The sequence below is a fragment of the Phyllopteryx taeniolatus genome, chromosome 11 (genome assembly GCF_024500385.1).
Source record: "Phyllopteryx taeniolatus isolate TA_2022b chromosome 11, UOR_Ptae_1.2, whole genome shotgun sequence".
NCBI lineage: Eukaryota > Metazoa > Chordata > Actinopteri > Syngnathiformes > Syngnathidae > Phyllopteryx > Phyllopteryx taeniolatus.
Window position 1 is genome coordinate 6,885,113 of NC_084512.1, and position 27,358 is coordinate 6,912,470.

Below are 27,358 nucleotides of genomic sequence, written 5' to 3' on the forward strand. Positions count from 1 at the left end.
TTTTGCTCTAGTTTGCTGTCTTCGAAGGCTAAGCTTGAAGAAGTCTTGTATGGCCCCGCTGTGGCCTTACAGACCTGCCAGGAAATGCTGCAAATCTGGCAAAGTCGTTATGATGTCAGCCGTTCAAAGTGAGTGTCATACAGTGTCTACATATACAGTATGTATACTGTATTTTATAATGTGCAGATATGCATGCGTGTTTTACTGGTATGGCAGATAAAACTTACAAAGGGAAACTTTTGGTATTGATCACCCACAGTTTTTAATGTGTGTAGATGATCATCCACCCATGCATACCAAGGTTTAAAACATGCCCTTAAAACTTTTTATTCACCTTCCGAGGAGAACTCGCGAAATATTCAAGCAATTTGGTGGAATTAATTGATGAATTGGGTTATCAATACAAAGAACATTTGGTTTTGTCATAGGACGTATGTAAAATAAATAAACAACGGACATGTTGAGGGTTAGTTTAAGCGTTAAGTCAATAGTTTTTGCAAACGTGAATAGAATAGATCATATTTACCACACCAAAAGTCATCCAAAGTCCCTGTGTTGAAATGAAATAGAGTGCTACCTTGAGATACAAGTGACACAACTTATGAGTTTTTCGAAATACGAGCCATCGTTGGGCCATTTTTTTGCTTTGACTTGCAAACTCAGTCTTGTATGTATCTCAGTATGTATGGTAGCAGTGAACCCAATTCAATTCTTTTCACATTAAGCAGTACTTTGGAAAATAGGGAACAATTAATTCATCAAAAAAGAGGCTTCAAGCTGTTTAATGCCATTCCTTGTTATAGTTTACTGTCAAACGAAACATAAAACAAAGATAATGACACGTTGTGTATTTCAAACAACTACATAGCGCTGCCTCACGACTCTGTTTATGCCTGGATCAGACTACAAGATAAATTTGGTCTTTCGCGATTGCACGATGTCAGACTACTGCCATAAAATCTTGGTGTATCTCAGTCAGACAGTGGCAACACTACAGAACATGTAGTCCGATACCACCGTATCCTGTCTTTTACGATCATGAAAAACGTGTCACCTTTCATCTCAACCGGACACAACCATTACCATGGCGACAACAAGTCATTGTCAAGCCATGGATCTCCGGGGCAATGTGGGGAAAAAAAGACCAAAGATGGGGAAAAAAAACATGCAGTGTCACCGGGTGCTCCAGAAATGACATTTTGGGCTATCCATTAAAGGATTGTTTGGCGTATGTTCACATACTTTTAAAACAATACGGCTCGCAAGCAGGCAACAAAATGTTGCGTAGCCTTGCAAGTTACAGTTGTATGTAAACATGCTGGCATTCTGTTGAATCATGCTCTAAAGCTTTGTTAAACATTGGTTTGTGCGTGTGAATAAATGTTAACAACGGCGAGTCGAACAAGTATGTGGACAACGGCAAGCACGGGAGGCGAAGCGCCCATCACAATACGCAATCCTGTTGGTCGACGTCAAGGTGCGCTGTCGGAGCGTCACACTACACAGACGAGATCCCCAAAAATCTAACATGCTAGACTTTTCATTTTGGTGTCGTAGGGCCAAATCATTACATCACTACAATAAGTTTTATTGTTCCGATAAAATATGTGGTGCCCAATCTGGGAACGATAGCAAATTGGGCCAATATCGGGGGTAAAATCCTGGAGTCTGATCTAGGCATTAGCTTAACGCTAACATATACGGAAAACATTCGATTAGCATTGATGGTCGCAATTTTAGAAACCTTTCAGCAAAAGATCTTTCAACAAAAACGGTGGAATCAGGGGCAGTTTCTGATATGGGCGAAATGGGCAGCCGCCCAGGGCAGCATTCTGTGAAGAGCGGCACTCGCCCACCCCCTATACCCCCGTTGATGATAGGCCATGGGTGCGCAATCGACGGGCGGCGCACAGGGCACATACACTTCGAACTGCTATTTTGAAAATAAACCATGTTGTGGATGGTATGATATCGTACAGACCAAGCACCCACTCGCACTTTGTGCTCCACAGTGACTGTCCAAGGGATGCTGCACATCTGCGTTCGACTTTTTTCTTGAATTTTAATAATTGATTATTGACATTGTTGATGGAAGACTCTAAATTGCCCTTAGGTGTGAATGTGTGCGCAAATGGTTGTTTGTTTCTATGTGCCCTGCCATTGGCTGACGACCAGTTCAGGGTGTACCCCGCCTCTCGCCCGAAGATAGCTAGGATAGGCTCCAGCACTCCCGCGACCCTTGTGAGGATAAAGCGGTCCAGAAAATAGATGGATTATTGACATTGATTCAGAACATCAGCATTATGATGCATCTACGAATCAATGACTAATCCCTCACACACCTAATTTGTACCTACGATATCATATAAAATATTAGTGGCACTCGGCTGGTTTTATTTCATCAGTTCATGAGCGTAAACAGTTGGAGGATGCCGGTGGGATATTGTACTTTGTGATATGTGTGTATGTTCCAGTGAGACAGATGACAGTACCAGTATACCAGTGGTTGAGAGGCTGGATGGCAGCCCTGGAGTCAGCAAAACATCCATCCACCTCACTCTGCCTGACTTCCAAGATACCTCCACTGGTCTGCCTTTTGACTTCTTAAATATTTTTGTACCCTGCTGTCTGTAGAGACTCGAACTGTTGAGTACACTCACATAGACATGGACAACTGGCAGCCCATGGGCCACATGCGGCCCGCACCCTCCCTCAGGGTGGCCTGCGAGTAGATGGATGAAGTTAAAATTATGATTCAAATCACCCACAGCGGGAGCGCTAAAGACCGGGGAAGCAACAGTGCTACAAATATGTCAACGTGCCAATAGCCGGAAAATGTGTTATTGTTACTGACTCCAAAACAATATATTGTAGTGTTAATGAAGCCATACTCATACAGTATCTACATGAATTATTGGCATTTCATTTGAACTGCAAGTTATTGAAGTAGGAGTCTGTGTGAAACTACCAAGGACTCTAATATTGTTTTTGCATGTGTTTGATTGTCAATGTGAAATAGCAAATGTTGGAAATATGAACAAAGATTCTGACTTACTTTGATTGTGACCACTTTTCAGGAGCTATACATTGTCATCCTTGACATAAATCTAGTGATATTGATACCAAGTGTTCCCAAACGTTATTTGAAGCATGAACTACAATACCATACGTGGTGTGGGGTATGCCTGTAAGGTTAAGCATAAATAGTTGAGTTTTCCGCACAAAAACTGCCTAGTGCATCATAACTAAGCCTTGTTGCGTCAACTGATGAAGCCTGCTCGGATGAGAAGCGAAACGTCGTCTGAGACAATTAGAACAGTCCAGTTACGATCGATTCAATGCCCTGAGAAGGAAATTACCTGGATTAATGGGAATATTCAGAGATATCTGCAAATCTTTTATTCTCGTGTTGTTGTTTTTTCTTTTTTTTTTTTTTTTAAGTTGAATTTTCTCCCCCCCAAAAATGTAAGTTACACACTCTTGTTTGGCTGGGTTTGCGCATTCTCAGACACAAAATGCATACTAATTGCTAGTTATGTCATTCTTCACTCTGAAAAAGAAAAAGTAAATCATTAAAATGAAATTAAACTTAATTTTACACGTGATAAAAATGTTAGATCATTTGAGTGAGAATTGGCTATTTTACTATAATTATAAAATGTTATATTTTTTAGGACACCCTGCACACTGTAGTAGGCTAAATTGGCACCCTTGTTTCAAGTTTAAAGTTCTGTCATTTTAATAATGTATTTTATTCCTGTTTCTTCTTTGCCTTATACTTTCAGGTTCAATGAGTCCATCATCGATTGCAGCATCTCATCTTGAGGCGGCGCTCTCAGAAGTGTCAGACATTAGCTCCATGCATCGCCAAGGACCCGCGTACATCTGGACTACCCTAGAACGTATTTGGCTGCAAGCTGGTACGACAGCAGCACACATGAGTTTAAAGAAATACAGACTGTTTTGATTGCCTGTTTATAAGCACAGGAGAAGAAGGCAGAGTTTGGGACAAATCTCTTTAAAAATTGATTAAGCCGTCAGACTTTGGGCTGAGCTACTTTTAAATCTTAATTATTGAGTATCGTAAATCACTTAGAACAATCCAATGTTCCCAACTTCCAAGTTAAGTGACAGCCCTTTTCAGTTGCAGCATGACTGTGTCACAGTGTACAAGACAAGATTGATAATGGCAATGTAGATGAGTTTGGTGTGGAAAGAACTGACCTCAATGCCATCAAACACATTTGGGATGAACGAGAACAAACATTGCTACCTACATTGAAAAAAAAGGTTACTGGTAATTTTCAGTTGCACATGACTAAAATGTCGTAAATTGACATAATTTCCCTCCCTTTCTTTCGATCTAGGTTTAACACATTTTTATCATGTGCAATCGATGTACATGTTCAAATCAAGTAATTTCAAATGGTTCCCCCCCCCCCCAGTGTATTCCAACATCCGGGACCGCACACCTCTCAAAAATTTGATGAATGGACAAAACATAAACATTGTGTTATCATATGGATTGGGAGGCCTTGCCACTATGATTAAGTTTTGGCATTCATAGTTTAGTAGCATTGTAGAAAAAGATGTAGGGACACCGAAACTGGTGTTGGCAATGTTCTAGCGCCATAGGTGGAGCATGTCGTCAGCATTGCATGTTCCTCGTTCTCATTCCAAAAAATAGAGGTGTGAATATGAGAAAATGTTTTTTTTGGCCACAGTGTATGTGCTCTGTGATTGAATGGCAACTAGTCCAGTGTAGTCTACCTCTTGTCCAAACTGACCCTGTTCTCCCTGTGCCTGGGTGGGTTTCTCCCGTACTCCGGTTTCCTCCCACGTCCCACAAATATGCACAGTAGGTTGATTGAAGACTCTAAATTGCCCGTAGGTGTGAATGTGAGTGCAAATGGTTGTTTGTTTCTATTTGCCCTGCGATTGGCTGGCAACCGGTTCGGGGTGTACCCCGCCTCCCGCCCGAAGATAGCTGGGATAGGCTCCAACAGCCCGCGACCTTAGTGAGGGTGAGTGGTAAAGAAAATGGATGGATGAATGTATCAATGATATATTGACCTCAGCTGCTGTAGGAAAGAGAGCAGTTAAAAAAAATTAATGCAGAGGATTTCTTGATAATAAAAGGTCTGACAGAATAGGGTAATAAAGAGCTGGTCAATGGAATGGTTTCTAGCTGTGGTGTGGATTACTGCAGCTGGTTTACCATAATGACAAAGCTCAAGTGAGGCAGAAAAACAGATAAAGCAGGAAGAGGGAAACTGGAGGGTTACATACAAAAACACAAGTAGAACAGAGAAATAAAATAAACAACAACAGATCTTCGAATGCATTCTTCATGAACTGAGCAAGTGCTACTGCATTAGTTGGATCGAGCATGAGAGAGGAAGTTGACATGTTCACCATACAGAGAGTGGATATATAAAGTCTACACACTGTGATAGAAAAAAATAACACAAAGAAAAATCCTTTTAAAACGTTTTCCACCATTAATGTGGCCTATAACCTGTGCAACTCAATAGTTTTGTGTAATATATTTTAAGAGGGTAAGTACAATGATCCTAAGTTGTCTGGGGCTTTATGCCCCTAGCAGGGTCACCCATGACAAACAGATCCTAGATGAGGGACCAGACAAAGCACGGCTCCAAAGACCCCTATGATGAGAAAGATTATTTGATTATTTGATTATTTTGATAGCGGCACGGTGGCCGACTGGTTAGAGCGTCAGCCTCACAGTTCTGAGGACCCGGGTTCAATCCCCGGCCCGACTGTGTGGAGTTTGCATATTCTCCCCGTGCCTGCATGGGTTTTCTCCGGGCACTCCGGTCTCCTCCCACATCCCAAAAACATGCATAAATTGGAGACTCTAAATTGCCCGTAGGTGTGACTGTGAGTGCGAATGGTTGTCTGTTTGTATGTGCCCTGTGATTGGCTGGCAACCAGTTCAGGGTGTACCCCGCCTCCTGCCCGATGACAGCTGGGATAGGCTCCAGCACGCCCGCGACCCTAGTGAGGATAAGCGGCTCAGAAAATGGATGGATGGATGGATGGATGATTTTGATTGCGTTTTCCCTTGCCTGGACACTTCACCCACGTTTCGGGGAAGGCGGGAGACACTCAGTCAGAGTGGACTATGTTCCACGCCTCCATTGGTGAGGCGGCCGACCGGAGCTGTGCCCGTAAGGTATTCAGTGCCTGTCGTGGCGACAAACCCTGAACCCTTTGGTGGACACCAAAGGTGAGGGATGCCATAAAGCTGAAGAAGGAGTCCTATTGGGCCTTTTTGGCCAAGTGGAATGCAGCTTTGGTGGTTGCTGAGGCAAAAACACGGACGTGTGAGGAGTTTGGTGAAGCCATCGAGAAAGACTTCCGGATGGCTTCGAGGAAATTCTGGTCCACCATCTGGTGTCTCAGGAGAGGGAAGCAGTGCACTATCAACACTGTGTATGATGGGGATAGGGCACTGCTAACCTCGACTCGGGACGTTATGAGTCGGTGGGGAGAATACTTCGAAGACCTCCTCAATTCCACCCACACGCCTTCCCATGAGGAAGCAAAGTCTGGGGTCTCTGAGGCGTGCTCTCCTATCTCTGGGGTTGAGGTCACTGAGGTGGTTAAAAAGCTCCTCGGTGGCAAGGCCCCGGGGGTGGATGAGATTCGCCCAGAGTTCCTAAAGGCTCTGGATGTTGTGTGGCTGAATCTCAGATTCAGGAGGAGGAGTGTGGTTTTCGTCCTGGCCGTGGAACAGTGGACCAGCTCTACACCCTCGGCAGGGTCCTTGAGGGTGCATGGGAGTTCACCCAACCAGTCTACATGTGTTTTGTGGATTTGGAGAAGACGTTCAACACAGGGAGTCGGGGAGTTCGGTGGGGGTTGCTTCGGAAGTATAGGGTGCCGAACCCCCTGATACGGGCTGTTCTGTCCCTGTACGACCGGTGTCAGAGTTTGGTCCTCATTGCCAGCAGTATGTCAGACTCGTTTCCGGTGAGGGTTGGACTCCACCAAGGCTGCCCTTTGTCACCCTTTGATTCTGTTAATAACTTTTATGGACAGAATTTCTTGGCGCAGCTGAGGCCTAGAGAGGTCCGTTTTGCTGGCCTCAGTATTGCGTCTCTGCTTTTCGCAGATGATGTGGTTCTGTTGGCTTCATCAAGCCGTAATCTCCAACTCTCATAGGAGCGGTTCGCAGCCGAGTGTGAAGCGGCTGGGATGAGAATCAGCACCTCCAAATCTGAGACCATGGTCCTCAGTCAGAAAAGGGTGGAGTGCCCTCTCCGGGTCGGGGATGAGATCCTTCCCCAAGTGAAGGAGTCCAAATATCTTCATGAGTGAGGGAAGAATGGAACGCGTGATCGACAGGCGGATCGGTGCAGCGTCTGCAGTGATGGAGACTTTGTATCGGTCCGTTGTGGTGAAGAAGGAGCTAAGCAGAAAACGGAAGCTCTTGATTTACCGGTCAATCTACGTTCCTACCCTCAACTACGGTCACGAGCTGTGGGTCGTGACCGAAAGAACAAGATCCCGGATACAAGCGGACGAAATGAGTTTCCTGCGCAGGGTGTCCGGGTTCACCCCTGCTCTCCACAATCGCGGCCCACATGGTTTAAATGCAGAGAAGTAATTTTGGTGTACATTGTACACGTGACACAAAGTATAATTAAAGCAGCGGAGGAGATCCAAAGGGGCATTTTAAGAACCGGCCCTCCAGTGTGTTTACAGTACCCTAGTGGGTTGAAGTGGAAGGGGCAGATGTGAAGTATGTCGGTATCGTGTCCCCTGTGGCTTACAGTAATTCAAAAGTTATTTTTGATTACCAACCTTCTGCTCCTGTTATTCATCTGCTGAGAAATAAGGCAAAATTGCACTAAAGTCTCTCAATGTGTGTTCTTGGTATAATGGGACCAGGCTGTGTTCCCTGTACCCTTCCCAGCATTCCTGCTCTCATCGGTCACTTCCTGTCACAATCTCACTTCCTTATTGGCCACGCAGGAAAAAAGTCTACTCAAAGGGGTACACCATGTTGTCACATACACATAACTGCAAAGAAATCACATTATTACAGGGCATCACTATATGTATTTTCCCAAAATTAAGCTACAGTAGGATAGTAATGGTAATTATGAGAAGTAATTTATATCAGTGCATCTGTACTTAGGTAGGGGAAAAAAACAACAACAGAACACCTCCTGCCAACTACACAGATGAGTTCACACAGTATTCAGGAGCAAGAGGCGTGCATGATATTTGCACAACACAGTTCACCTCGGTTCTCCCCAAACCACATACATATCCGGTGGCGTGATTGTTTAAAGTTGAAGAGTTTATTCCTCAAGGCTTCCTTGGCTGTTGGCATGCATTGATGCAGTGTCATGGAAGGATCCACCAATAATCTATATTTGAGGTCTGACTGGACATTATAGAAGTTAGAAGCTAGTGTCTGGAGGTTATCCTCCTCCGAGAGGCAGGCAGCTTTAGTATGTGGTGGCCTTATTTAGGCAACAGTTCCATAACTTCCCAGACAGTACATTGCTCCTTTAGCGTGCATGTGTGTGTGTGTGTTTACTTGAACCGGTTATGTAATGTTATGTGTATTTAAGTGCCACACTGTTTATATTTTAACATGCAATGAGGTTGTAACTAGCACTTTAACGCAACTGTACATGATATGTCTCTGTCTGGATTTCTGTCTGTGTCTGCAGGAGAACTGTTCATGGTGGACGGTCGACTTAAAGAGGCACAATTTTGCATAGCCGAGGCCAGCTCACTCTTCCCCAACTCGCACTCAGTATTGCTGCAGAGGGGCCACCTAGCCGAGCTCCGGGGTCAAATGGAGGACGCGAAAAGTCTTTACGATGAAGCCCTTGCCATCCACCCTACTGGGGAGCGCATACTGGTGCACATGGTGAGCAACGCCAAGAACTATACATGACGCAAAATTAAATGAGTTAATGTAACATTGTGTTTTGTCTATAAATACACCAAAACACACAACATGGTTGGATAGGGAATTTCAAAGTGAGAAACATCCATCCATCCATTTTCTGAGCCGCTTATCCTCACGCGGGTCACGGGAGTGCTGGAGCCTATCCCAGCTAACTCACCTGTTGTTGAATTGCAATTTTTTAAATACATTTAAATAAAAAATAAATGTATCTTCTTTCTTCTGTACTAATTTTTATAACATTGCAACAATATTGCAAAATGACTGTTGGAAAAAAAAATAACATTTTTGTGTTTAGACAAATCTCATTTGCAAAGAGTGTCCCATATTTTTGTAGTTTGTAGTGTAGTACACCATAGAAAATATTGATTATGTAAGTAAACTCAGTTTTGAAACAAATTTCAATGTAGTGTACAGTGTACCTGTTTCAGATTATAAAAGTAATTACTTCCCTTGATACTGAAATGTCAAGACCAATCATTGGTGGTGCTATTGATATTATACAACCCCAATTCTAATGAAGTTGGGACGTTGTGTTAAACATAAATAAAAAACAGAATACAATGATTTGCAAATCATGTTCCACCTATATTTAATTGAATACACTACAAAGACAATATATTTAATGTTCAAACTGATCAACTTTATTGTTTTTAGCAAATAATCATTAACTGGGAATTTTATGGCTGCAACACGTTCCAAAAAAGGTGGCAAAAAAGACTCAGAAAGTTGAGAAATGTGTGACAACTGTGTGAGAAAATAGTCTAACAGTTTAAGGACAATGTTCCTCAACGTACAATTGCAGGGAATTTAGGGTTTTAATCATCTATGGTCCATAATATCATCAAAAGGTTCAGAGAATCTGGAGAAATCACTGCATGTAAGCGTCAAGGCCGAAAACCAACACTGAATGCCCATGACCTTCGATCCCTCAGGCGGCACTGCATCAAAAACCGACATCAATGTGTAAAGGATATCCCCACATGGGCTCAGGAACACTTCAGAAAACCAATGTCAGTAAATACAGTTCGGCGCTACATCCGTAAGTGCAACTTGAAACTCTACTATGCGAAGCAAAAGCCATTTATGAATAACACCCAGAAACGCCGCCAGCTTCTCTGGGCCCGAGCTCATCTAAGATGGACTGGTGCAAAGTGGAAAAGTGTTCTGTGGTCCGATCAGTCCACATTTCAAATTGGTTTTGGAAATTGTGGCCGTCGTGTCCTCCGGGCCAAAGAGGAAAAGAACCATCCGGACTGTTATGGACGCAAAGTTCAAAAGCCAGCATCTGTGATATTATGGGGCTGGGTTAGTGCCAAATGCATGGGTAACTTACACATCTGTGAAGGCACCATTCATGCTGAAAGGTACATACAGGTTTTGGAGAAACATATACAATATGCAGATTGAGATCATTTTCCAATCCCGGATGCTATTTTCAGGTCTTAAAAAGTGTCCAGGGAAATCTGCATGTCTGGACACCCCTGGACTGACAGATGAGGGACAAGCGAAGACAGCCAAAAAGCTGCACTTGGCTTGGGAGCCAAGTGTTGGCCACCCCTGAGCTAGTCGTATAAGTAGATGCTTTAATGTGTGGTGACGTGTGATCGGTTGACTCTGTGTGTGTGTGTGTGTGTGTAGGTGGGTGTGTGTGGGTGTGTGCGTGCGTGCGTGTGTGTAATTCCAGATTAGCATAACATTTGTCTGGTGTACAACTGTACAGCAATTGTGTAATTTCAAATTTATCTGTTCATTTTGTGTACTCCTACTCAGACGGAATATGGGTCACATTAGTCCTAATAACCACAGCATTAAGTGATGAATATTTGAATGCCAAAAAAGCTTAGAAACTACCTGTGCTTCATAACAGCAAATGACAAATTGTATTCAGAGTGGCTTTCTCCTTCCTGATCATTTAAGTGAACCTGTTTCTCTCGCTCTCTCACATAAACACACTTCCGCTCTATAAAGATCCTGTCTCACCCACTCCCCCTTGGTCTCTCTCCTCGTCTGTCTTCCAAATGATCCAAGGATTAACCACTGCCCCTGTGACCTTTGAACTCTCTCTGTTGTCATGCCGAAGGGACTGGCAAGGGATGTTCCTCAAATCCAAAGACCTGTGCCCAGTCGACACATTCACCCACACGGATGCCAGTCGTCTCCATAGTGACCATAGATGTGTTGGCTGATACTTCTTTGACCTAAGCACTGGATTTCTTGTGACCACATAAGGCTAGTGCATTGGCTCTGATTGCACACTTTCGTGAGTGTGTATGTGTGTGTGTATACGTGTGTGTGTGTGTGTGCATGTGTGTACGTGTGTTAGGAGAAGTACAGTTGCGTAGTCATGTCTCTTCCATATTTGGCCTGTGCTAGAGCCAATCCCTAGAGGTGAAACATTGAAATGAAGCCAGCTGGCAGTGTCCCCCTCTGTAACTCTCACAGGGCAGATGTGCTCTTAGTGAGCATGTGTGTGTGTGGATTTTGTCTCATGTTGTCGTGGGCACCAATAAAACAAAAAAAGGGTTACTATTTAAAATGTAACCCTTCATATTTTGGATTAGATCCTAGACATACTAATGGATTAGTGTGCTGAACGGATGCATCCTTGCTTTTTGGCTGTTAAGTGGGACAGTGTGTGGGACATTTCACTTGGAGAGCTTCCCAGATTTCTGGTTTCCATCACCCCTTTAGAATACAGTACAAGCCAGAGCGGCAGGTTTTCTCAGTGGCTAAGGCTTCCTGCATGTATGGGGGAGTGGCCCATTTATTCTTCTCTGTCTTAAGTTGGATTCTGATTATTCTTGGTTAATGTTCCTGACTATTACTCTACAAATGTACATTCTGTACTCTTCTTGAATATCCTATTCTTCCAACTTTGGGTTATTAGGGATAGAAATAAATTAAGATACATTCTGACTGCTGCGTGTATGATTTAAAGGTAGTGGGCCTTGAGGTTTTTGTATTATCCTTTTCATCTTAATAAAAAAAATCAATCATATATTGTTTGGTTTGCTTCAGTAAGAAATCTGAACTCTATACATATGATTTCAATCAATCAATAATTGTAACTTTCTCAGTAACAGGATCCATCCATACAACCATTTTCTTCTGCTTATCCAAGTTTGGTTTGTGGGGGCAGCATTTTAAGCATGGAAGCCCAGACTTCCCTCTGCGCTACCATTTTGTTCGGCTCTTCCGGGCTTCCCATGCCAGCGGAGAGATGTAGTCTCTCCAGCGTGTCCTGGGTTGTCCCTGGGTCCTACTCCCAGTGGGATATGCCCGGAACACCTTACCAGGGAGGTTTCCAGGGGGCATCCTAATCAGATGTCCAAGCCACATCATCTGACTCCTCTTGATGTGGAGCAGCAGCAGCACAACCCTGAGCCCCTCCCAGATGACTGAGCTTCTCATCCTATCTGTAAGGGAGAGCCCGGACACCCTGTGAAGGAAACTCATTTCGGCCACTTGTATCCGCGATCTTCTTCTTTCGGTCACGACCCACAGTTTGAGACCATAGCTGAGGGTAGGAACGTAGATCAATCAGTAAATTGAGAGCTTCACTTTTTGCCTCAGCTCCTTCTTTACCATGACAGGGTGATACAAAGTATGTATCACTAAAGATGCTGCACCAATCTGCCTGTCAATTTTCCAGTCCATTCTTCCCTCAGTTATGAACAAGACCCTTAAATAGAACTCATTCACTTGGGGGAGGATCTCCTCCTGTACTTGGAGAGGGCATTCTAACCTTTTCTGACTGAAGATCACGGTCTCAGATTTGGTGGTGCTGATTTTCATCCCAATCGCTTCAGACTCAGCTGCAAACCGCTCCTGTGAGAGTTGAAGATCTCGGATTGATGAAGCCATCAGAAGCACATCATCTGCAAAAACCAGAGACTTGATACTGACGTCACCAAACCGAATGCCCTCAACGCCTTGGCTTCACCTAGAAATTCTGTCCATCTGCGTAATGAACAGTATTGGTGACAAAGGGCATTCTTGGCAGAGTCCAACTCCTGCTGGGAACGTATTCGACTTACTGGCGGCAATGTGGACCATGTATGGAACACCCCTTATCAGGGGTCCTGCACCCCATGCTCCCAGAGCCCCCTCCACAGGACTCCCCGAGGGACACGGTTGAACGGCTTTTCCATAAAACACATTGAGTGAATTTCCATGCACCCTCCAGAACCCTTCTGAGGGTGTAGAGTAGGTCCACGGTTCCATAGCCAGAATGAAATCCACACTGCTCCTCCTGAATTTGAGATTCGACTTCCAGATGTACCCTATTCTCCAGCTCCCCCGAATAGACCTTACCGGGTAGGCTGAGGAGTGTGATCCCCATGCTCCCAGAGCCCCCTCCACAGGACTCCCCGAGGGACACGGTCGAACGGCTTTTCCATAAAACACATTGGGTGAATTACCATGCACCCTCCAGAACCCTTCTGAGGGTGTAGAGTAGGTCCACCGTTCCATAGCCAGAATGAAAACCACACTGCTCCTCCTGAATTTGAGATTCGACTTCCAGATGGACTCTATTCTCCAGCTCTCCGAATAGACCTTACCGGGTAGGCTGAGGAGTGTGATCCCCCTGTAGTTGAAAGACACCCTCTGCTCCCCCTTCTACCAATCCAGAGGCACTGTCCCCGATGTCCATGCGATCTTGTAGAGGTGTGTTAACCAGAACAGACCCACAACATCCAGAGCCTTGAGGAACTCAGGGGATCTCATCCACCCCCCAGGCACTGCGACCGAGGAGCTTTTTACCACCTCAATGACCTCAACCCTGGAGATAGAAGAGCCCACCTCAGAGTCCCCAGACTCTGCTTCCACATAGGAAGGCTTGTCAGTAGAATTGAGGAGGTCTTTGAAGTATTCGGCCCACCAACTCACAACGTCCCAAGTTGAGGCCAGCAGCTCCCCAACCACAATGTACACAGTGTTGATGGTTCACTGCTCGCCCCTCCTAAGATGCCAGATGGTGGATCAGAATTTCCTCGAAACCGTCCAGAAGTCGTTTTCCATGGCCTCACCGAACTCCTCCCACACCCGAGTTTTTGCCTCAGCGACCACCAAAGCTGTGTTCCACTTGGCAAGCTCGTACCCGTCAGCTACTTCTGGAGTCCCACAAGCCAAAAAGGCCTGATAGGACAGCCTGACAACATTCATTACCGCTGGTGTCCACCAACGGTTTCGGGGTTTGCCGCCTGAACATGTACCGACCACCTTACAGCCACAACTCCGGTCCGCTGCCTCAACAAACAATGGAGGCGTGGAACCACTCATGCTCAATGTCCCCCGCCTCCCTCAGGACGTGCTCAAAGTTCTGCCGGAGGTGGGAGTTGGAACTCCTTCTGTCAGGGGACTCTGCCAGACGTAGCCAAATTATGCCAACGGATCCTCACAATACGCTTGGGTCTGCCAGCATCTTCAACCACCATCGGAGCCAACACACCACCAGGTGGTGATCAGTTGACAGTTCCATCCCTCTCTTCATCCAAGTGTCGAAGACATGCGGCCGCAAGTTAGATGACCCAGCCAAAAAGTTGGTCATCGAACTACGGCCTAGGTTATCCTCGTGCCAAATGCACATGTGGATATCCTTATGTCTGAACATGGTGTTAGTTATGGACAATCCTTGACGAGCACAGAAGTCCAATAACAGAACACCGCTCGGGTTCTGATCGACGGGACCGTTCCTCCCAATCATGCTCTTCCAGGTTTCACTCTCATTGCCCATGTGAGCGTTAAAATCCCCCAGAAAAACAAGGGATTCCCCAGTAAGGGGCATTCTCCAGCATCCCCTCAAAAGACTCCAAAAAGGGTGGGTACTCTGAACTGCTGTTTGGTGCATAGGCACAAACAACAGTCAGGACCCGTCCCCCGACCCAATGGCAGAGGTAGGCTACCCTCTAATCCACTGGTGTGAACCCCAACGTACAGGCACCGAGACGTGGGGCAATCAGTATGCCTACACCTGCTCGGCACCTCTTAAAGTGGTCAACTCCAGAGTGGAACAGAGTCCAACCCCTCTCAAGAATTTCTCGACCTCACACACCAGCTCAGGATCTTTGCCTGCCAGAGAGATGACGTTACACGTCCCTAGAGTTTCTGTAGCCAGGGATCGGACAGCTAAGGTCCCTGCCTTCGGCCGCCAACCAGCTCACATTTCACCTGATCTCTTTGACCCCCTTCCACAGATGGTGAGCCCATGGGAAGGGTAACCGGATCATTTTTCCAAATCATTTGTGAAATACAAGAAAATGTATACGTACTTATTTGACAAATTTTTTTTGCAAACTTCTGTCCCACTGTCTACACGCTGACCGAATTGTCTGTTAAGTTCTATTAAAGAAAGAAAATCTGACTCCAAAAATTAAGAAAACAATCAACAACATAGAAGAGAATGCAGTACCCACATTAAAAGTAGCAACGTGACAAGATTTGCCAAAAATGACTGTCTGGTTGGAACGGCCAATTTAACCTGAGTACCTGAATTTAGAAAATCGAAGTATGGGTTCTGGAGGAATTTAGTTTTTGTTGTTGGAAAAAATGGCCTTTTCGGGGATAATTTTTGTGTGATATCACCTATAGAAAATGTGGTCAAAAAACACCTTCAAATTCGAGTAAAACAGTTTAACTTGATTATTTCTCAACGTACTGTATCTCCTGGGCCGTTTCATTTCGGCTGCTACTCGGGGAAGCCCTTCTCCGATTGGCTGACAAGTTTTAGTTCAAAATATCCACCCATCAATCGTACTGGTCAAAATTCAGAGAGGTTGATGACATCACTTGCCGTATAAACTCGACTTAACGAGCTCAAATGGAACATTATTGGTGAGAAGAGCAGTGTGGGCAGTCAAATAGGTCATGTACCTTTGTCATCAAGTATTTTTCATCCACCCATTTTCCAAGCCGCTTATCCTCACAAGTGTCGCGGGAGTGCTGTAGCCTATCCCAGCTATCTTCCGGCAGGAGGCGGGGTACAACCTAAACTGGTTGCCAGCCAATCGCAGGGCACATTTAAACAAACAACCATTCGCACTTACATTCACACCTACAGGCAATTTAGTCTTCAATCAACCTACCATGCATGTTTTTGGGGATGTGGGAGGAAACCGGAGTGCCCGGAGAAAACCCATGCAGGCACGGGGAGAACATGCAAACTCCACACAGGCGGGGCCGGGATTTTAACCCCGGTCCTCAGAACTGTGAGGTAGACGCTCTAACCAGTCGACCACCATTCCGCCTTGTTTAGTATTTTCCAGAATTTCCCCCTTCCCGACCGAGCATGTCAGACAAACGCCTGTTCTTACCTCTTAATTTTCCTTACACTGTGCCTGCGTGGGTTTTCTCCGGGTATTCCGGTTTCCTCCCACATCCCAAAAACATGCATGGTAGGTTAATGGAAGACTCTTAATTGCCCGTAGGTGTGAATCTGAGTATGGTTGTTTATCTATGTGTGCCCTGCGATTGGCTGGTGACCAGTTCAGGGTGTACCCCGCCTCTCACCCAGAGTCAGCTGCGATAGATGCCAAAACGCCCGCAATCCTAGTGAGAATAAGCGGTATGGATGGATGGATTTTCTTTAGGTCTGATGTGTGTTAGAGAGGATTCGTCCTGATTTTTGGGTCCGAAACGGGTCGGGGCCGACAATCTTAAATAATTAACTTGTTCAATATTTACGACCAAAACTATTCATGTGTGTGGGGAAAACCGACTTCTCCTGAGTCTCTTCTCTTCTCATGATGCGGCGAATTGTGACGTGAAACAGAATATAGCCAATCAAGAAACGCCCTGACTCAACAAAAGGAAAAGACCGTAAATAAAAACGAGGATGTCTTACTCGATGTTGTTTTTTTTGGGATAAAAATGGATTCCCCAGATGGGGAATATTTATTAAGACAACACCATTTTACAAGCCTCAAGGCTCTGGTAACCTTCGGGAACGAGATTTCAAGATCAGCGGTACAACAGAATCTTTGTGTGTGGTGTTGTGTTGAGATAATCGGAGCACACCACACACAACACAACCAAAACTGTTAACTGCCAGATACATTTTCTAAGTATTTTTAAAATAGTGATTTACTTTTCAGTCACTTTGTATATCTACCGTACATATTAGCACTAGCCATGACCAAATGTCTATGCAGTGATCAGATAGTGACTCACAGCACTGGTCAGCTGCTGGTATTTTTGGATCGATGAGGGTGTGGTAGTGACGAAAACTGGAGAGTGTTTTGGACCGGTGCGGGCATGTGCGCGTGTATGCGTGTGTGTGTGTGTGTGTGTGTGTGTGTGTGTGTCTCTCTCTGTGTGTGTGCATTCCTGTAAGAGTTTTAGTTTTAAGAGCTTGAAGCAGCCCATAGGCTGACTGAAGCATATTTTCAGTTTGCATGCCTTGTCAGCCTTGATGAATTCATGTCTGTTATGCACCTGGTTGACGTCTGTTGAATGAGACACGACTTTGTATGTTCTGATGGTATAGCTGATCCTAACACATAGCCCAGCCCTACAACTTGTGGTGGCATGAAATGAATCTGACCCACTCCCAACATCCTCCACATTTCATTTCCCTGTGTGCATAGTAGCACCTGCTCTGAGTCAGCCACACGCTCTACTTTGCTGCCTGTCCTACAGAAGCAGATTCATACACATGCATGCAAAATCTCAAGGATGGGGACTTGTGCTCATTGAATTAATTTTATCCCAATTATCAAATGGTCCCATCTTCCTCTCTATTCCTCTCCCTGTGCTTGGGGGTGGTTGTCAGCTGATTGGATCATGCGAATACATTATTTATAACACTGCTTGCCAATTTTATGGGATTGCCTAGCAACCTGGGAAATATATTCTATTGAGTAAGTCCTCTGATGAGCAGAGAGGAGCCAGTAGAAGAGATTCAGAGAGAAAAATGAATCAGGGGCACAAACACTATGGTAACTGGGAGCTGGCTGTTGCCTTTGTTGCCAGGTACAGCTCATTCAGTTGCTTGGCATTCGTCTGCCCTTTTCATTATTCAGTTTAGCTAACTTTAGCTTTTCCTTTTTTCCATTGCCTTGTTTGCTTACATGCACATCCTCAACTCCACTCCCTTTCCATTCTTTCTTTTTGTCCATCACCCTCTCCACAATGGATTACCTTTTAGTTATTTCTCCACCCTCAGATTGTGGCTATGCAAATGTGTAGATGTTAAGATGTCTTTTATAAGGTGATAGGAAGAAAGGTGGAAATGTGCTTTGAAATGCAGGGACCAATTGTTGAAGTACACAAACACACACAGTCCACAAACAGTAACTTGCAGTACACACTGTACAGGACAGTGTATGAAAGAATGATCAATAACCAGGGCCCGGCCGATATAGATTCTTTTAGACTGATGCTGATTCCAATATTTGGCAGAAAAAGATTACAATAACCAAATAATTGGCTTATAAGTGTAAAATATATATAATTAATAAAATAACACATATTCTATTCTCTTAACGCTTAACGTGGGGATCATCCGATATAGCTGATTGTCCGTTACCTTGAAGCACTTTTTTTGAGGCCATATGCACCCATATTACTGTACAGTACATTATTGTTTTGTTTTTTTCTTTTGTGGCCTAAAACGCCCAGTACAGTACAAAGTTGTTGTCAATAAATATTTTAAAAAGCCTGAAAATGTTTGAAAGTTTCACATTTCATCTGAACTTAGCACTCCGGCGTGCTTGGTCATCGTGACATTGTTGACGTACAGTACTCATCATAGGCGAGTCGCTTTCATGAGCCGCAAGGACTTAGTGTGCTTCCTAGTTCCAAATTAATTGCCAAAGGTGAACGGCTTGACAAAAAAACTGTTACTGGACCAAAAATAGCATGTTCTAGACTCAAAAGATTTGGTTTTTTGCACTCCTCAGAGCCATGCCGTTCTCTCTCTCTCTATGCTCAATAGACAATAGAACCATCATGACATGGCCGCCTCGTCAATGCTCCGCATACAACATGGCCGCCACGTAGGCACGGCATGTCTTTTGGAATTGGATCCAGTCATATTGTATATCTAGGACCTGGAAATACGTCAGACCCATTCTCTGCCTGTATTGCACCACAGCTCCAGAAAACAACAGTGGCCAATTCTGGCACTAACAGACTTTGTCGAGTGCTTTTTAAGTGACAAATGGGAACTATTTTTGGACACATTGTTCAGTCCCGATGGTCGGTTTTATCCGATATCCGTTATATCAGGGTCTGTTTTATCGAGGTTCCACTGTAGTTCCTTTTTTCCCAGTTTCAACTGACAGGGAGATTGATAGAACAGTCAGTTCTGATGCAGGGGAATGGCAATGGTAAGGATCTGAACTACAGACCTAAATGGGCTAAACAACTGGGTCAGACCAAGTCCCAAATGACAAGTCTTGTGGGGTTTTTCCAGTATAAACTGGTTATTATCTTCTGAAAATGATTCATGATGACTGATAACTAGTGAACTGACAGGTGTCTCGTGGGTGCCAGAGGGAGCAAGGATGATCTGGGAAATCTTCTGCAGGAAAAGCAGTACATTGATCCAGTGGTCCATGCTATGTTATGACAGGTGCAAAGTGTTGCTAATAGGAGTCGAACCGATTAGTTGACAAGTAACAATATTAATAACAATACATTTGATTTCTATAGCACCTTTCCTGACACACGAGAACACTTTACAAATAAACTATAAACAAAAGGGCTTGAGCTTTTATTGTGGGACGGGTGTCAATGCCGCGGTCAACCACAGAGACGGGACGCCGGCAGATAGTCCCCGCCGGGAGCCTCGTTGGCTGTCGAAGGAATGGCGATGAAGTCCATAGCCCTCCACCAAGCCCATGATCCCCGTAGAAGGAGGCGTCCGTTAGCCAAGTCCGAGGAGCCGCACGGATGCCCATGGTAGCGCCACAACCTGGGGTGGTGACCATGGCAGAATGAAAGGGGGGAGGTTATGCAGGATCCAACACAGCGTGGCAGATGACAGATGCTGCGCGAGATAGCCAGCCAGCAAGCTAACTAGAAAGGTGCCAGTTGGACCCAGTCATAGAGGATTTACGGCACCAAGACAGGTGTAAACGCCACCTTTGGCCACGGTATGGTGATGGATCCTGGTTAAAGTCAGGATACTGTCGATACTAATCTGCATCGACATTTAAAGCTTGAGGTTGACTAATTTGCATCCATATTTGCCATCTCGACTTCCAATTAGCCAGTTAGAAAGGAATTTCAACTCGCCCTTCTGCTGCCATTCCGTGGAGCAGTGAAATGTCCAGCCAACAAGGCGACACAGTCTTCAAACATACAGTATGTCCCAGAATCTGAAAATAAGGTGGTTGTGGATGAGGATGTTGGTTAGGCTTTCATCTTCAGCTAGTCGGATAGCTACTAGTTTTAAAAGATTCATACCAGCAGTAGGCGGCACGGTGGAAGACTGGTTAGAGCGTCAGCCTCACATTTCTGTGGACCCGGGTTCAATCCCCGGCCCAGCCTGTGTGGAGTTTGCATGTTCTCCCCGTGCCTGCGTGGGTTTTCTCCGGGCACTCCGGTTTCCTCCCACATCCCAAAAACATACATTAACTGGAGACTCTAAATTGCCGTAGGTGTGAATGTGAGTGCGCATGGTTGTTTGTTTGTATGTGCCCTGCGATTGGCTGGCAACCAGTTCAGTGTGTACCCCGCCTCCTGCCCGATGACAGCTGGGATAGGCTCCAGCACGCCCGTGACCCTAGTGACGAGAAGCGGCTCAGAAAATGGATGGATGGATGGATATATATATATGTGTGTGTGTGTGTGTGTGCATGCGGCACGGTGGACGACTGGTTAGCACATCTGCCTCACAGTTCTGTTGGGTTGTGTTTGTGCAATATTCAAATTTGATCGACGACCTGAAACATTTCAGTGTGACAAAAATAGGCACAGCGCAAATACATTTCAAAGTTTGGATCTCTGTAGTTGAATGCATTCTGTCAAACTAGATGGATTAATACAGGTGTACAGTACATAAGGTCTAACTATACAGGAAGTGAAACACTGTCTTGGGGCACACATTTTTCATTTCAACTTATTTAATAAGGAATTACTTCATAGACATATGCATTCTGTTTGGCTTGAATCTGCACATCACGGTTGTTCATTTGCATTGTGGAAGATATCAGGTTCCATCCAAAAAGTAGAAACTAATTCCTTCCATGACAATTAATTCCATAACAAAACACAACCAGGACTGTCTGTTTGTTGAATTTTTATTTTTATTGTCCCCAGTAATGTAAATATGCTTAAATAGTGTGTACAGCTTAAATAGTGTGTACAACTAGCCACTCAGCATCGCTGAGCTCACTTCACTTGTGCTTTTACGAGACACAAACCTGCACCGCCAAGCTCGATGCGATGTACTGAGGTAAAACTGGAGACAGATGGCTTGTAACAGTTCAAACAAAACCAACTGATACCAGTTTTATTTTCTCTGATGCCAGAACCAAGCAGTCCCAATGTTCTTCATCTCAGTTTTCTTGCAATCTGTTATCTGTCCAATAAGCTGCCCAGTTTTATTGGGCCATTTTTGGAGCTGTAAATATTATTTTCCCATGACATCTGCCCTGTTCATCACTCTCTAGAGAGTCTCCTTCACTCTCTTAAATGTAGTGTACCAATTTGGTAGATACTTCTGGTTAGTGGTTTTGTTTTCTGACTGTAAGATGAGAACAATATAAACGTCTCATTTTCGAGGACATTTTTTATTAATCACCAACCACAGTGCTTTAGGTTAATCTAAAATCTTTATAAACCATAAACAAGAATGTTTACAAATAGGAGAATATCAATATGTGGCAACTATAGGTGCACAGAATTATTACGCAACTAGATGAAAAACACATTTTCCCATCTCTCTTTTTTATTTTCATTCAAGTGGGAATTATACACAAACAACTAAAAACTTTCCAATAAAAATGTATGTATATATATATATATATATATATATATATCTATATATATATATATATATCCATCCATCCATCCATTCTCTACCGCTTATCCGGGTCGGGTCGCGGGGGCAGTAGCTTCAGCAGGGACACCCAGACTTCCCTCTCCCCAGCCACTTCATCCAGCTCTTCCGGGGGGATCCCGAGGCGTTCCCAGGCCAGCCGAAGGATGTAGTCTCTCCAGCGTGTCCTGGGTCGTCCCCTGGGTCTCCTCCCGGTGGGACATGCCCGGAACACCTCACCAGGGAGGCGTCCGGGAGGCATCCGAATCAGATGCCCCAGCCACCTCATCTGGCTCCTCTCAATGCGGAGGAGCAGCGGCTCTACTCTGAGATCCTCCTGGATGACCGAGCTTCTCACCCTATCTCTAAGGGTGAGCCCGGACACCCTGCCGAGGAAACTCATTTCGGCCGCTTGTATCCGGGATCTTGTTCTTTCGGTCACGACCCACAGCTCATGACCATAGGTGAGGGTAGGAACGAAGATCGACCGGTAAATTGAGAGCTTCGCCTTTCGGCTTAGCTCTTTCTTTACCACAACGGACCGATACAAAGTCCGCATCACTGCAGACGCTGCACCGATCCGCCTGTCGATCACTTATATATGTAAGTGAGCAATATAGCCACCCCCCTTTTCAACAACAGTGATAAGCCTTCCATCCATGGATTCTGTCAGTTTCTTGATTTGTAGTCGATCAAGTTTTTGTGCAGCAGAAACCTCAGCTTCCCGGACATTGTCCTGAGATGTGTACTGTTTTCCTTCACTGTATATCTCCTGTTTAAGAACTGTTCTCAATTGGGTTCAGGTCAGAGGGGAGAACATGCAAACTCCACACAGCTGAGGCTGGATTTGAACACGGGTCCTCAGAACTGTGAGGCAGACGTGCTAACCAGTCGGGGTATCTCAATGGTCACTATTGCTGCCAGTGACATGTTTGTGAGTTCTATGACCACATTAAACTAAGTTGAGTAATTACAAATCCATATATCCATACCAGACGCCTAAAACATAATGTGTACAAAAAAAAACTATGTGCTATTTTTATGTCAACATACTTTACTAACGTTTTCTTTGGTAGCTTTCTTGCTCCCATCCTCTTCTCTTGGCGCAAACAAAGTCAACAGCTCTGGTCTTGTGACAATTAACAGTAAACACGCGACACTGCACATATTTCATTGAGACCCTTTAATATTTCAATATCTGCTGGAAATGCATTGATAGATCATTCTGTAACATTTTTATAGCCTTAGAAATGAAAAAGGTTTTCTCCGGTCACTGTTGTGACTGGTGGGATTAAATCTTAACCAAGCAGACTTAAAGGCAAACTACTGTTGAGTTGAGTTCACCGCCACCATATAGCATATCTCATATCTCAAACAACAGACAAATGACTGTTCAGATCTCGAAAAACTGTGAAGTCAGGTATTTCGTATCTCAAGGTTCCACTGTACTGGTCGCCAGCCAATGGCAGCCGAATTAGTTTGAATACATGATTGAAGTGGTCGCCTTAAAGAGTCTTTTTTTATTTCTAATTTGTTGACACCCTGAGGAGACGTGTCAGAATGAAAGGCAATATCACACTCTGGAGCAATTGAAGGTTTGATGCTTTACTTAAAGATTTCTCTGCAGTCCTCGCATGGGAAGCTAAGTGGCAGCTCTCCAGGAATTATTTCTATGTCCGATTTCCAAGCCAACCGCCTTGTAGAGTGCTACACTTGTTCTTTTTTTAAATGAACTTTAAGGTTGTTCTTCAGCATTACATGAGGGATGAAATTCGAAAATGGTGAATGATGATTATTTTTTTGGGTTTATTTGTTGTTGTTGTTTTTAGGTTACTTAGGTTAAAAATTACTACTTTTGAATGACTGCGTGTAGATATCCAATGAATGGAGCTTGGCAACCTGAATGCAATTGTTTTTAGAGTATTTGTGGCTTGGACATTTAGATGTACCAACAGGCCTATATATTAACCAGTCATAACATGATGACCACTTTCACAGCACAATGATATCCAATACAAGTGCTGTATGAAATATTCTGCCTTTGCAAAGATAATAAAGCTCAGTTAGGAGTGACACGGTCAGAGATTTATCAATAAATTAATCCATGCAGTTTAGAGTGGTGTAAAACTGCATTAAATCCTAAAGAGTCACGTGTCTAATTTTTGTTTTAGCTATGAGTAACCAAAAGATTAGAAACAGGTCTGGGTATGATGCAGTACAGTTCTACACCACTGAAATCTACACCCACAATTATAACCAGACTTTGTTTAGGAATGGATAGCACTTCAATTGTATCTTTCAAAATTTAGCACGGTTTTTGTAAAGGCAGAATATATGATAAAGTTCTTGCATTGGACATCATCTTGTCCAAGTGGTCATAATGTTGTTGTTTATATAAAATATGTAGTATAATTTTATAATTATTTGTGCAGGGCCGGCTGCTGGTGAAAACAGGGCGTGCGAACCTCGGGGAGAAGGTCCTACGAGATGCAGTTCAGGTCCACAGCACGTCACACGAAGCGTGGAGTGGACTGGGAGAGGCGCTACAGTTTCTGGGATCCAGTCAGGCCCCCGACTGCTTCCTCACAGCTCTGGAGCTGGAAGCTTCCTGTCCCGTCCGACCTTTCACGATCATCCCCAGGGAGCTTTGAGGAGCCTGGACCACAGTGTAGGTTTGTCCCAACCAACTCGACTGACAGATTCTACACTGGTGCAGACATAGACATTCGGGTGGACATCAAGGCTTCTTGTTTACATTGTAAGACCAAAACATTGATACAAAAGATAACATTTTTATTCGTTGTTAATAAGTTATTCCCTTTAAAAAAAAATGTAGCTTTCTACAGTACCGTATACAGTATATTCATGGCGTTTACTATTGACATCTCAAAAACATTCCATTATTCCAGATATACATGGCGGAGGTATATTTACAATTTGAGACGAGCATTTGAAGTCATCCCAATGGGGGTAGCATCAATATAGCAAATTAAGTCTGCAGACGTATAGGGCTGGCCGATTAATCCAAATGTAATTGTGATTTCAATTTTGCCTTCTCATGATCAGAATAACATTATAACTGAAGAAATATGATTAATGTGCCGAATGGTGCATTGTGTGCGTGCAAGTTCCTGTGTTGTGAAAGCACCCTGAATGCACCCATGTTGCTTGCAGCAAGCCTGTGACGTTTGTTATTTTGCCTTCCCTGAGTGTGCTTTTAGCTGTTTGACTCCCGAGTTGGAGTTTACTCTTAATCTAAACACACAAGAAAAATAATTACACATATTGTACATTTACATACAACACATACTTTGTTTTAGAAACATTGCCAGCTTAATGCTAAAACTCAATGGAAAACCTATTGACCAGCTAGCAAAAATTTGCCTTAGACGTCACGGGAGTGATTTATGAATAATCACGCAGAAACACCGTAGTAACACATACAGACAGGTAATATAACAATACCTACTGGCATATATTCTTTCTAATCTGTAAAAAAAAACATGTTAGATTAATGAAGTTCAGTTGCAACTTTCTGTTGCTACTCTTTATTTTATCTTTTCTGGTTGTTCTTTTAAGTACTTAAAGTTGAGTATTGGTAGTTGAATGTAAACTAAGTTTTGAAATCAATAAATAATTGCGTTGTTTAATTGTCATTTCAATATATATCAAAATAATTTTGAAATAATCACAATTATTTTCCATAAATGGCGCCTGCAGGGCGCCGGTGGAAATTCAGCTACTGTGGGTCGAAGTCGAAGAAGGTGGAAAAGCGGGTTCTTCGGCAGAAAGAAAAGAGGAAAGCACAGAGCCTAGAACTGAATGTGGGGACTTTGAATGTTGGGACTATGACAGGAAAATCTTGGGATTTGGTTGACATGATGATTAGGAGAAAGGTTGATATATTGTGTCCAGGAGACCAGGTGGAAAGGCAGTAAGGCGAGACGTTTAGGGGCAGGGTTTAAATTATTTTACCATGGTGTAGGTGGGAAGAGAAATGGAGTCGGAGTTATTTTAAAAGAAGAGTTGGCTAAGAATGTCTTGGAGGTGAAAAGAGTATCAGATTGAGTGATGAGGCTGAAACTGGAAAGGCAATTGGTCCTGATGACATTTCTGTGGAGGTATGGAAGCATCTAGGAGAGGTGGCTGTGGAGTTTTTGACCAGCTTTTTTCAACAGAATTCTAGAGAGTGAGAATATGCCTGAGGAATGGAGAAAAGTGTGCTGGTGCCCATTTTTAAGAACAAGGGTGATGTGCAGAGCTGTGGGAACAATAAAGGAATAAAGTTGATGAGCCACACAATGAAGAGTAGTGGAGGCTAGACTCAGGACAGAAGTGAGTATTTGCGAGCAACAGTATGGTTTCATGCAGAGAAAGAGTACCACAGATGCATTATTTGCCTTGAGGATGTTGATGGAAAAGTACAGAGAAGGTCAGAAGGAGCTACATTGTGTCTTTGTAGATCTAGAGAAAGCCTGTGACAGAGTACCCAGAGAGGAACTGTGGTACTGCATACGGAAGTCTGGAGTGGCAGAGAAGTATGTTAGAATAATACAGGACATGTACGAGGGCAGCAGAACAGTGGTGAGGTGTGCTGTAGGTGTGACAGACGAACTTAAGGTGGAGGTGGGACTGCATCAGGGATCAGCCCTGAGCCCCTTCCTGCTTGCAGTTATGATGGATAGGCTGACAGATGAAGTTAGACTGGAATCCCAATGGACCATGATGTTTGCAGATGACATTGTGATCTGCAGTGGAAGCAGGGAGCAGGTGGTGGAACAGTTAGAAAGATGGAGGCATGCACTGGAAAGCAGAAGAATGAAGATTAGCCGAAGTGAGACAGAATATATGTGCATGAATGAGAAGGGTGGTGGGGGAAGAGTGAGGCTCCAGGGAGAAGAGATAGAAAGGGTGGAGGACTTTAAATACTTGGGGTCAACCGTCCAGAGCAATGGTGAGTGTGGTCAGTGAAGTGAAGAAATGGGCCCAAGCAGGTTGGAACGGGTGGAGGAAGGTGTCAGGTGTGTTATGTGACAGAAGAGTCTCTGCTAGGATGAAGGGCAAAGTTTATAAAACAGTGGTGAGGCCAGCCATGATGTACGGATTAGAGACAGTGACACTGAAGATACAACAGGAAGCAGAGCTGGAGATGGCGGAAATGAAGATGTTGAGGTTTGCTCTCGGAGTGACCAGGTTGGATAAAATTAGAAATGAGCTCAGAGGGACAGCCCAGGTTCGATGGTTTGGACACATCCAGAGGAGAAATAGTGAGTATATTGGTAGAAGGATGATGAGGATGGAGCTGCCAGGCAAGAGAGCTAGAGGAAGACCAAAAGAGAAGGTTGATGGATGTCGTGAGGGAAGACATGAGGGCAGTTTGTGTTCGAGAGGAAGATGCAGGAGATAGGCTTACATGG

General features: G+C 44.2%; 1 protein-coding gene across 4 annotated transcripts in view; it reads left to right on the forward strand.

Moving 5' to 3' along the window:
* Positions 1-25,591, forward strand: part of ttc7a (tetratricopeptide repeat domain 7A) — a 52,093-nt gene extending 26,502 nt beyond the window's left edge. For all 4 annotated transcript variants that reach the window (XM_061790843.1, XM_061790842.1, XM_061790844.1 and 1 more), the window contains 5 exons: positions 12-128; positions 2,475-2,587; positions 3,786-3,920; positions 8,712-8,914; positions 24,374-25,591. In XM_061790843.1, coding sequence (XP_061646827.1) covers positions 12-128; positions 2,475-2,587; positions 3,786-3,920; positions 8,712-8,914; positions 24,374-24,592 — 787 coding nt within the window. In that variant the 3' untranslated portion in view covers positions 24,593-25,591. The remainder of the gene's footprint in view (positions 1-11; positions 129-2,474; positions 2,588-3,785; positions 3,921-8,711; positions 8,915-24,373) is intronic.
* Positions 25,592-27,358: the final 1,767 nt, after the last annotated feature.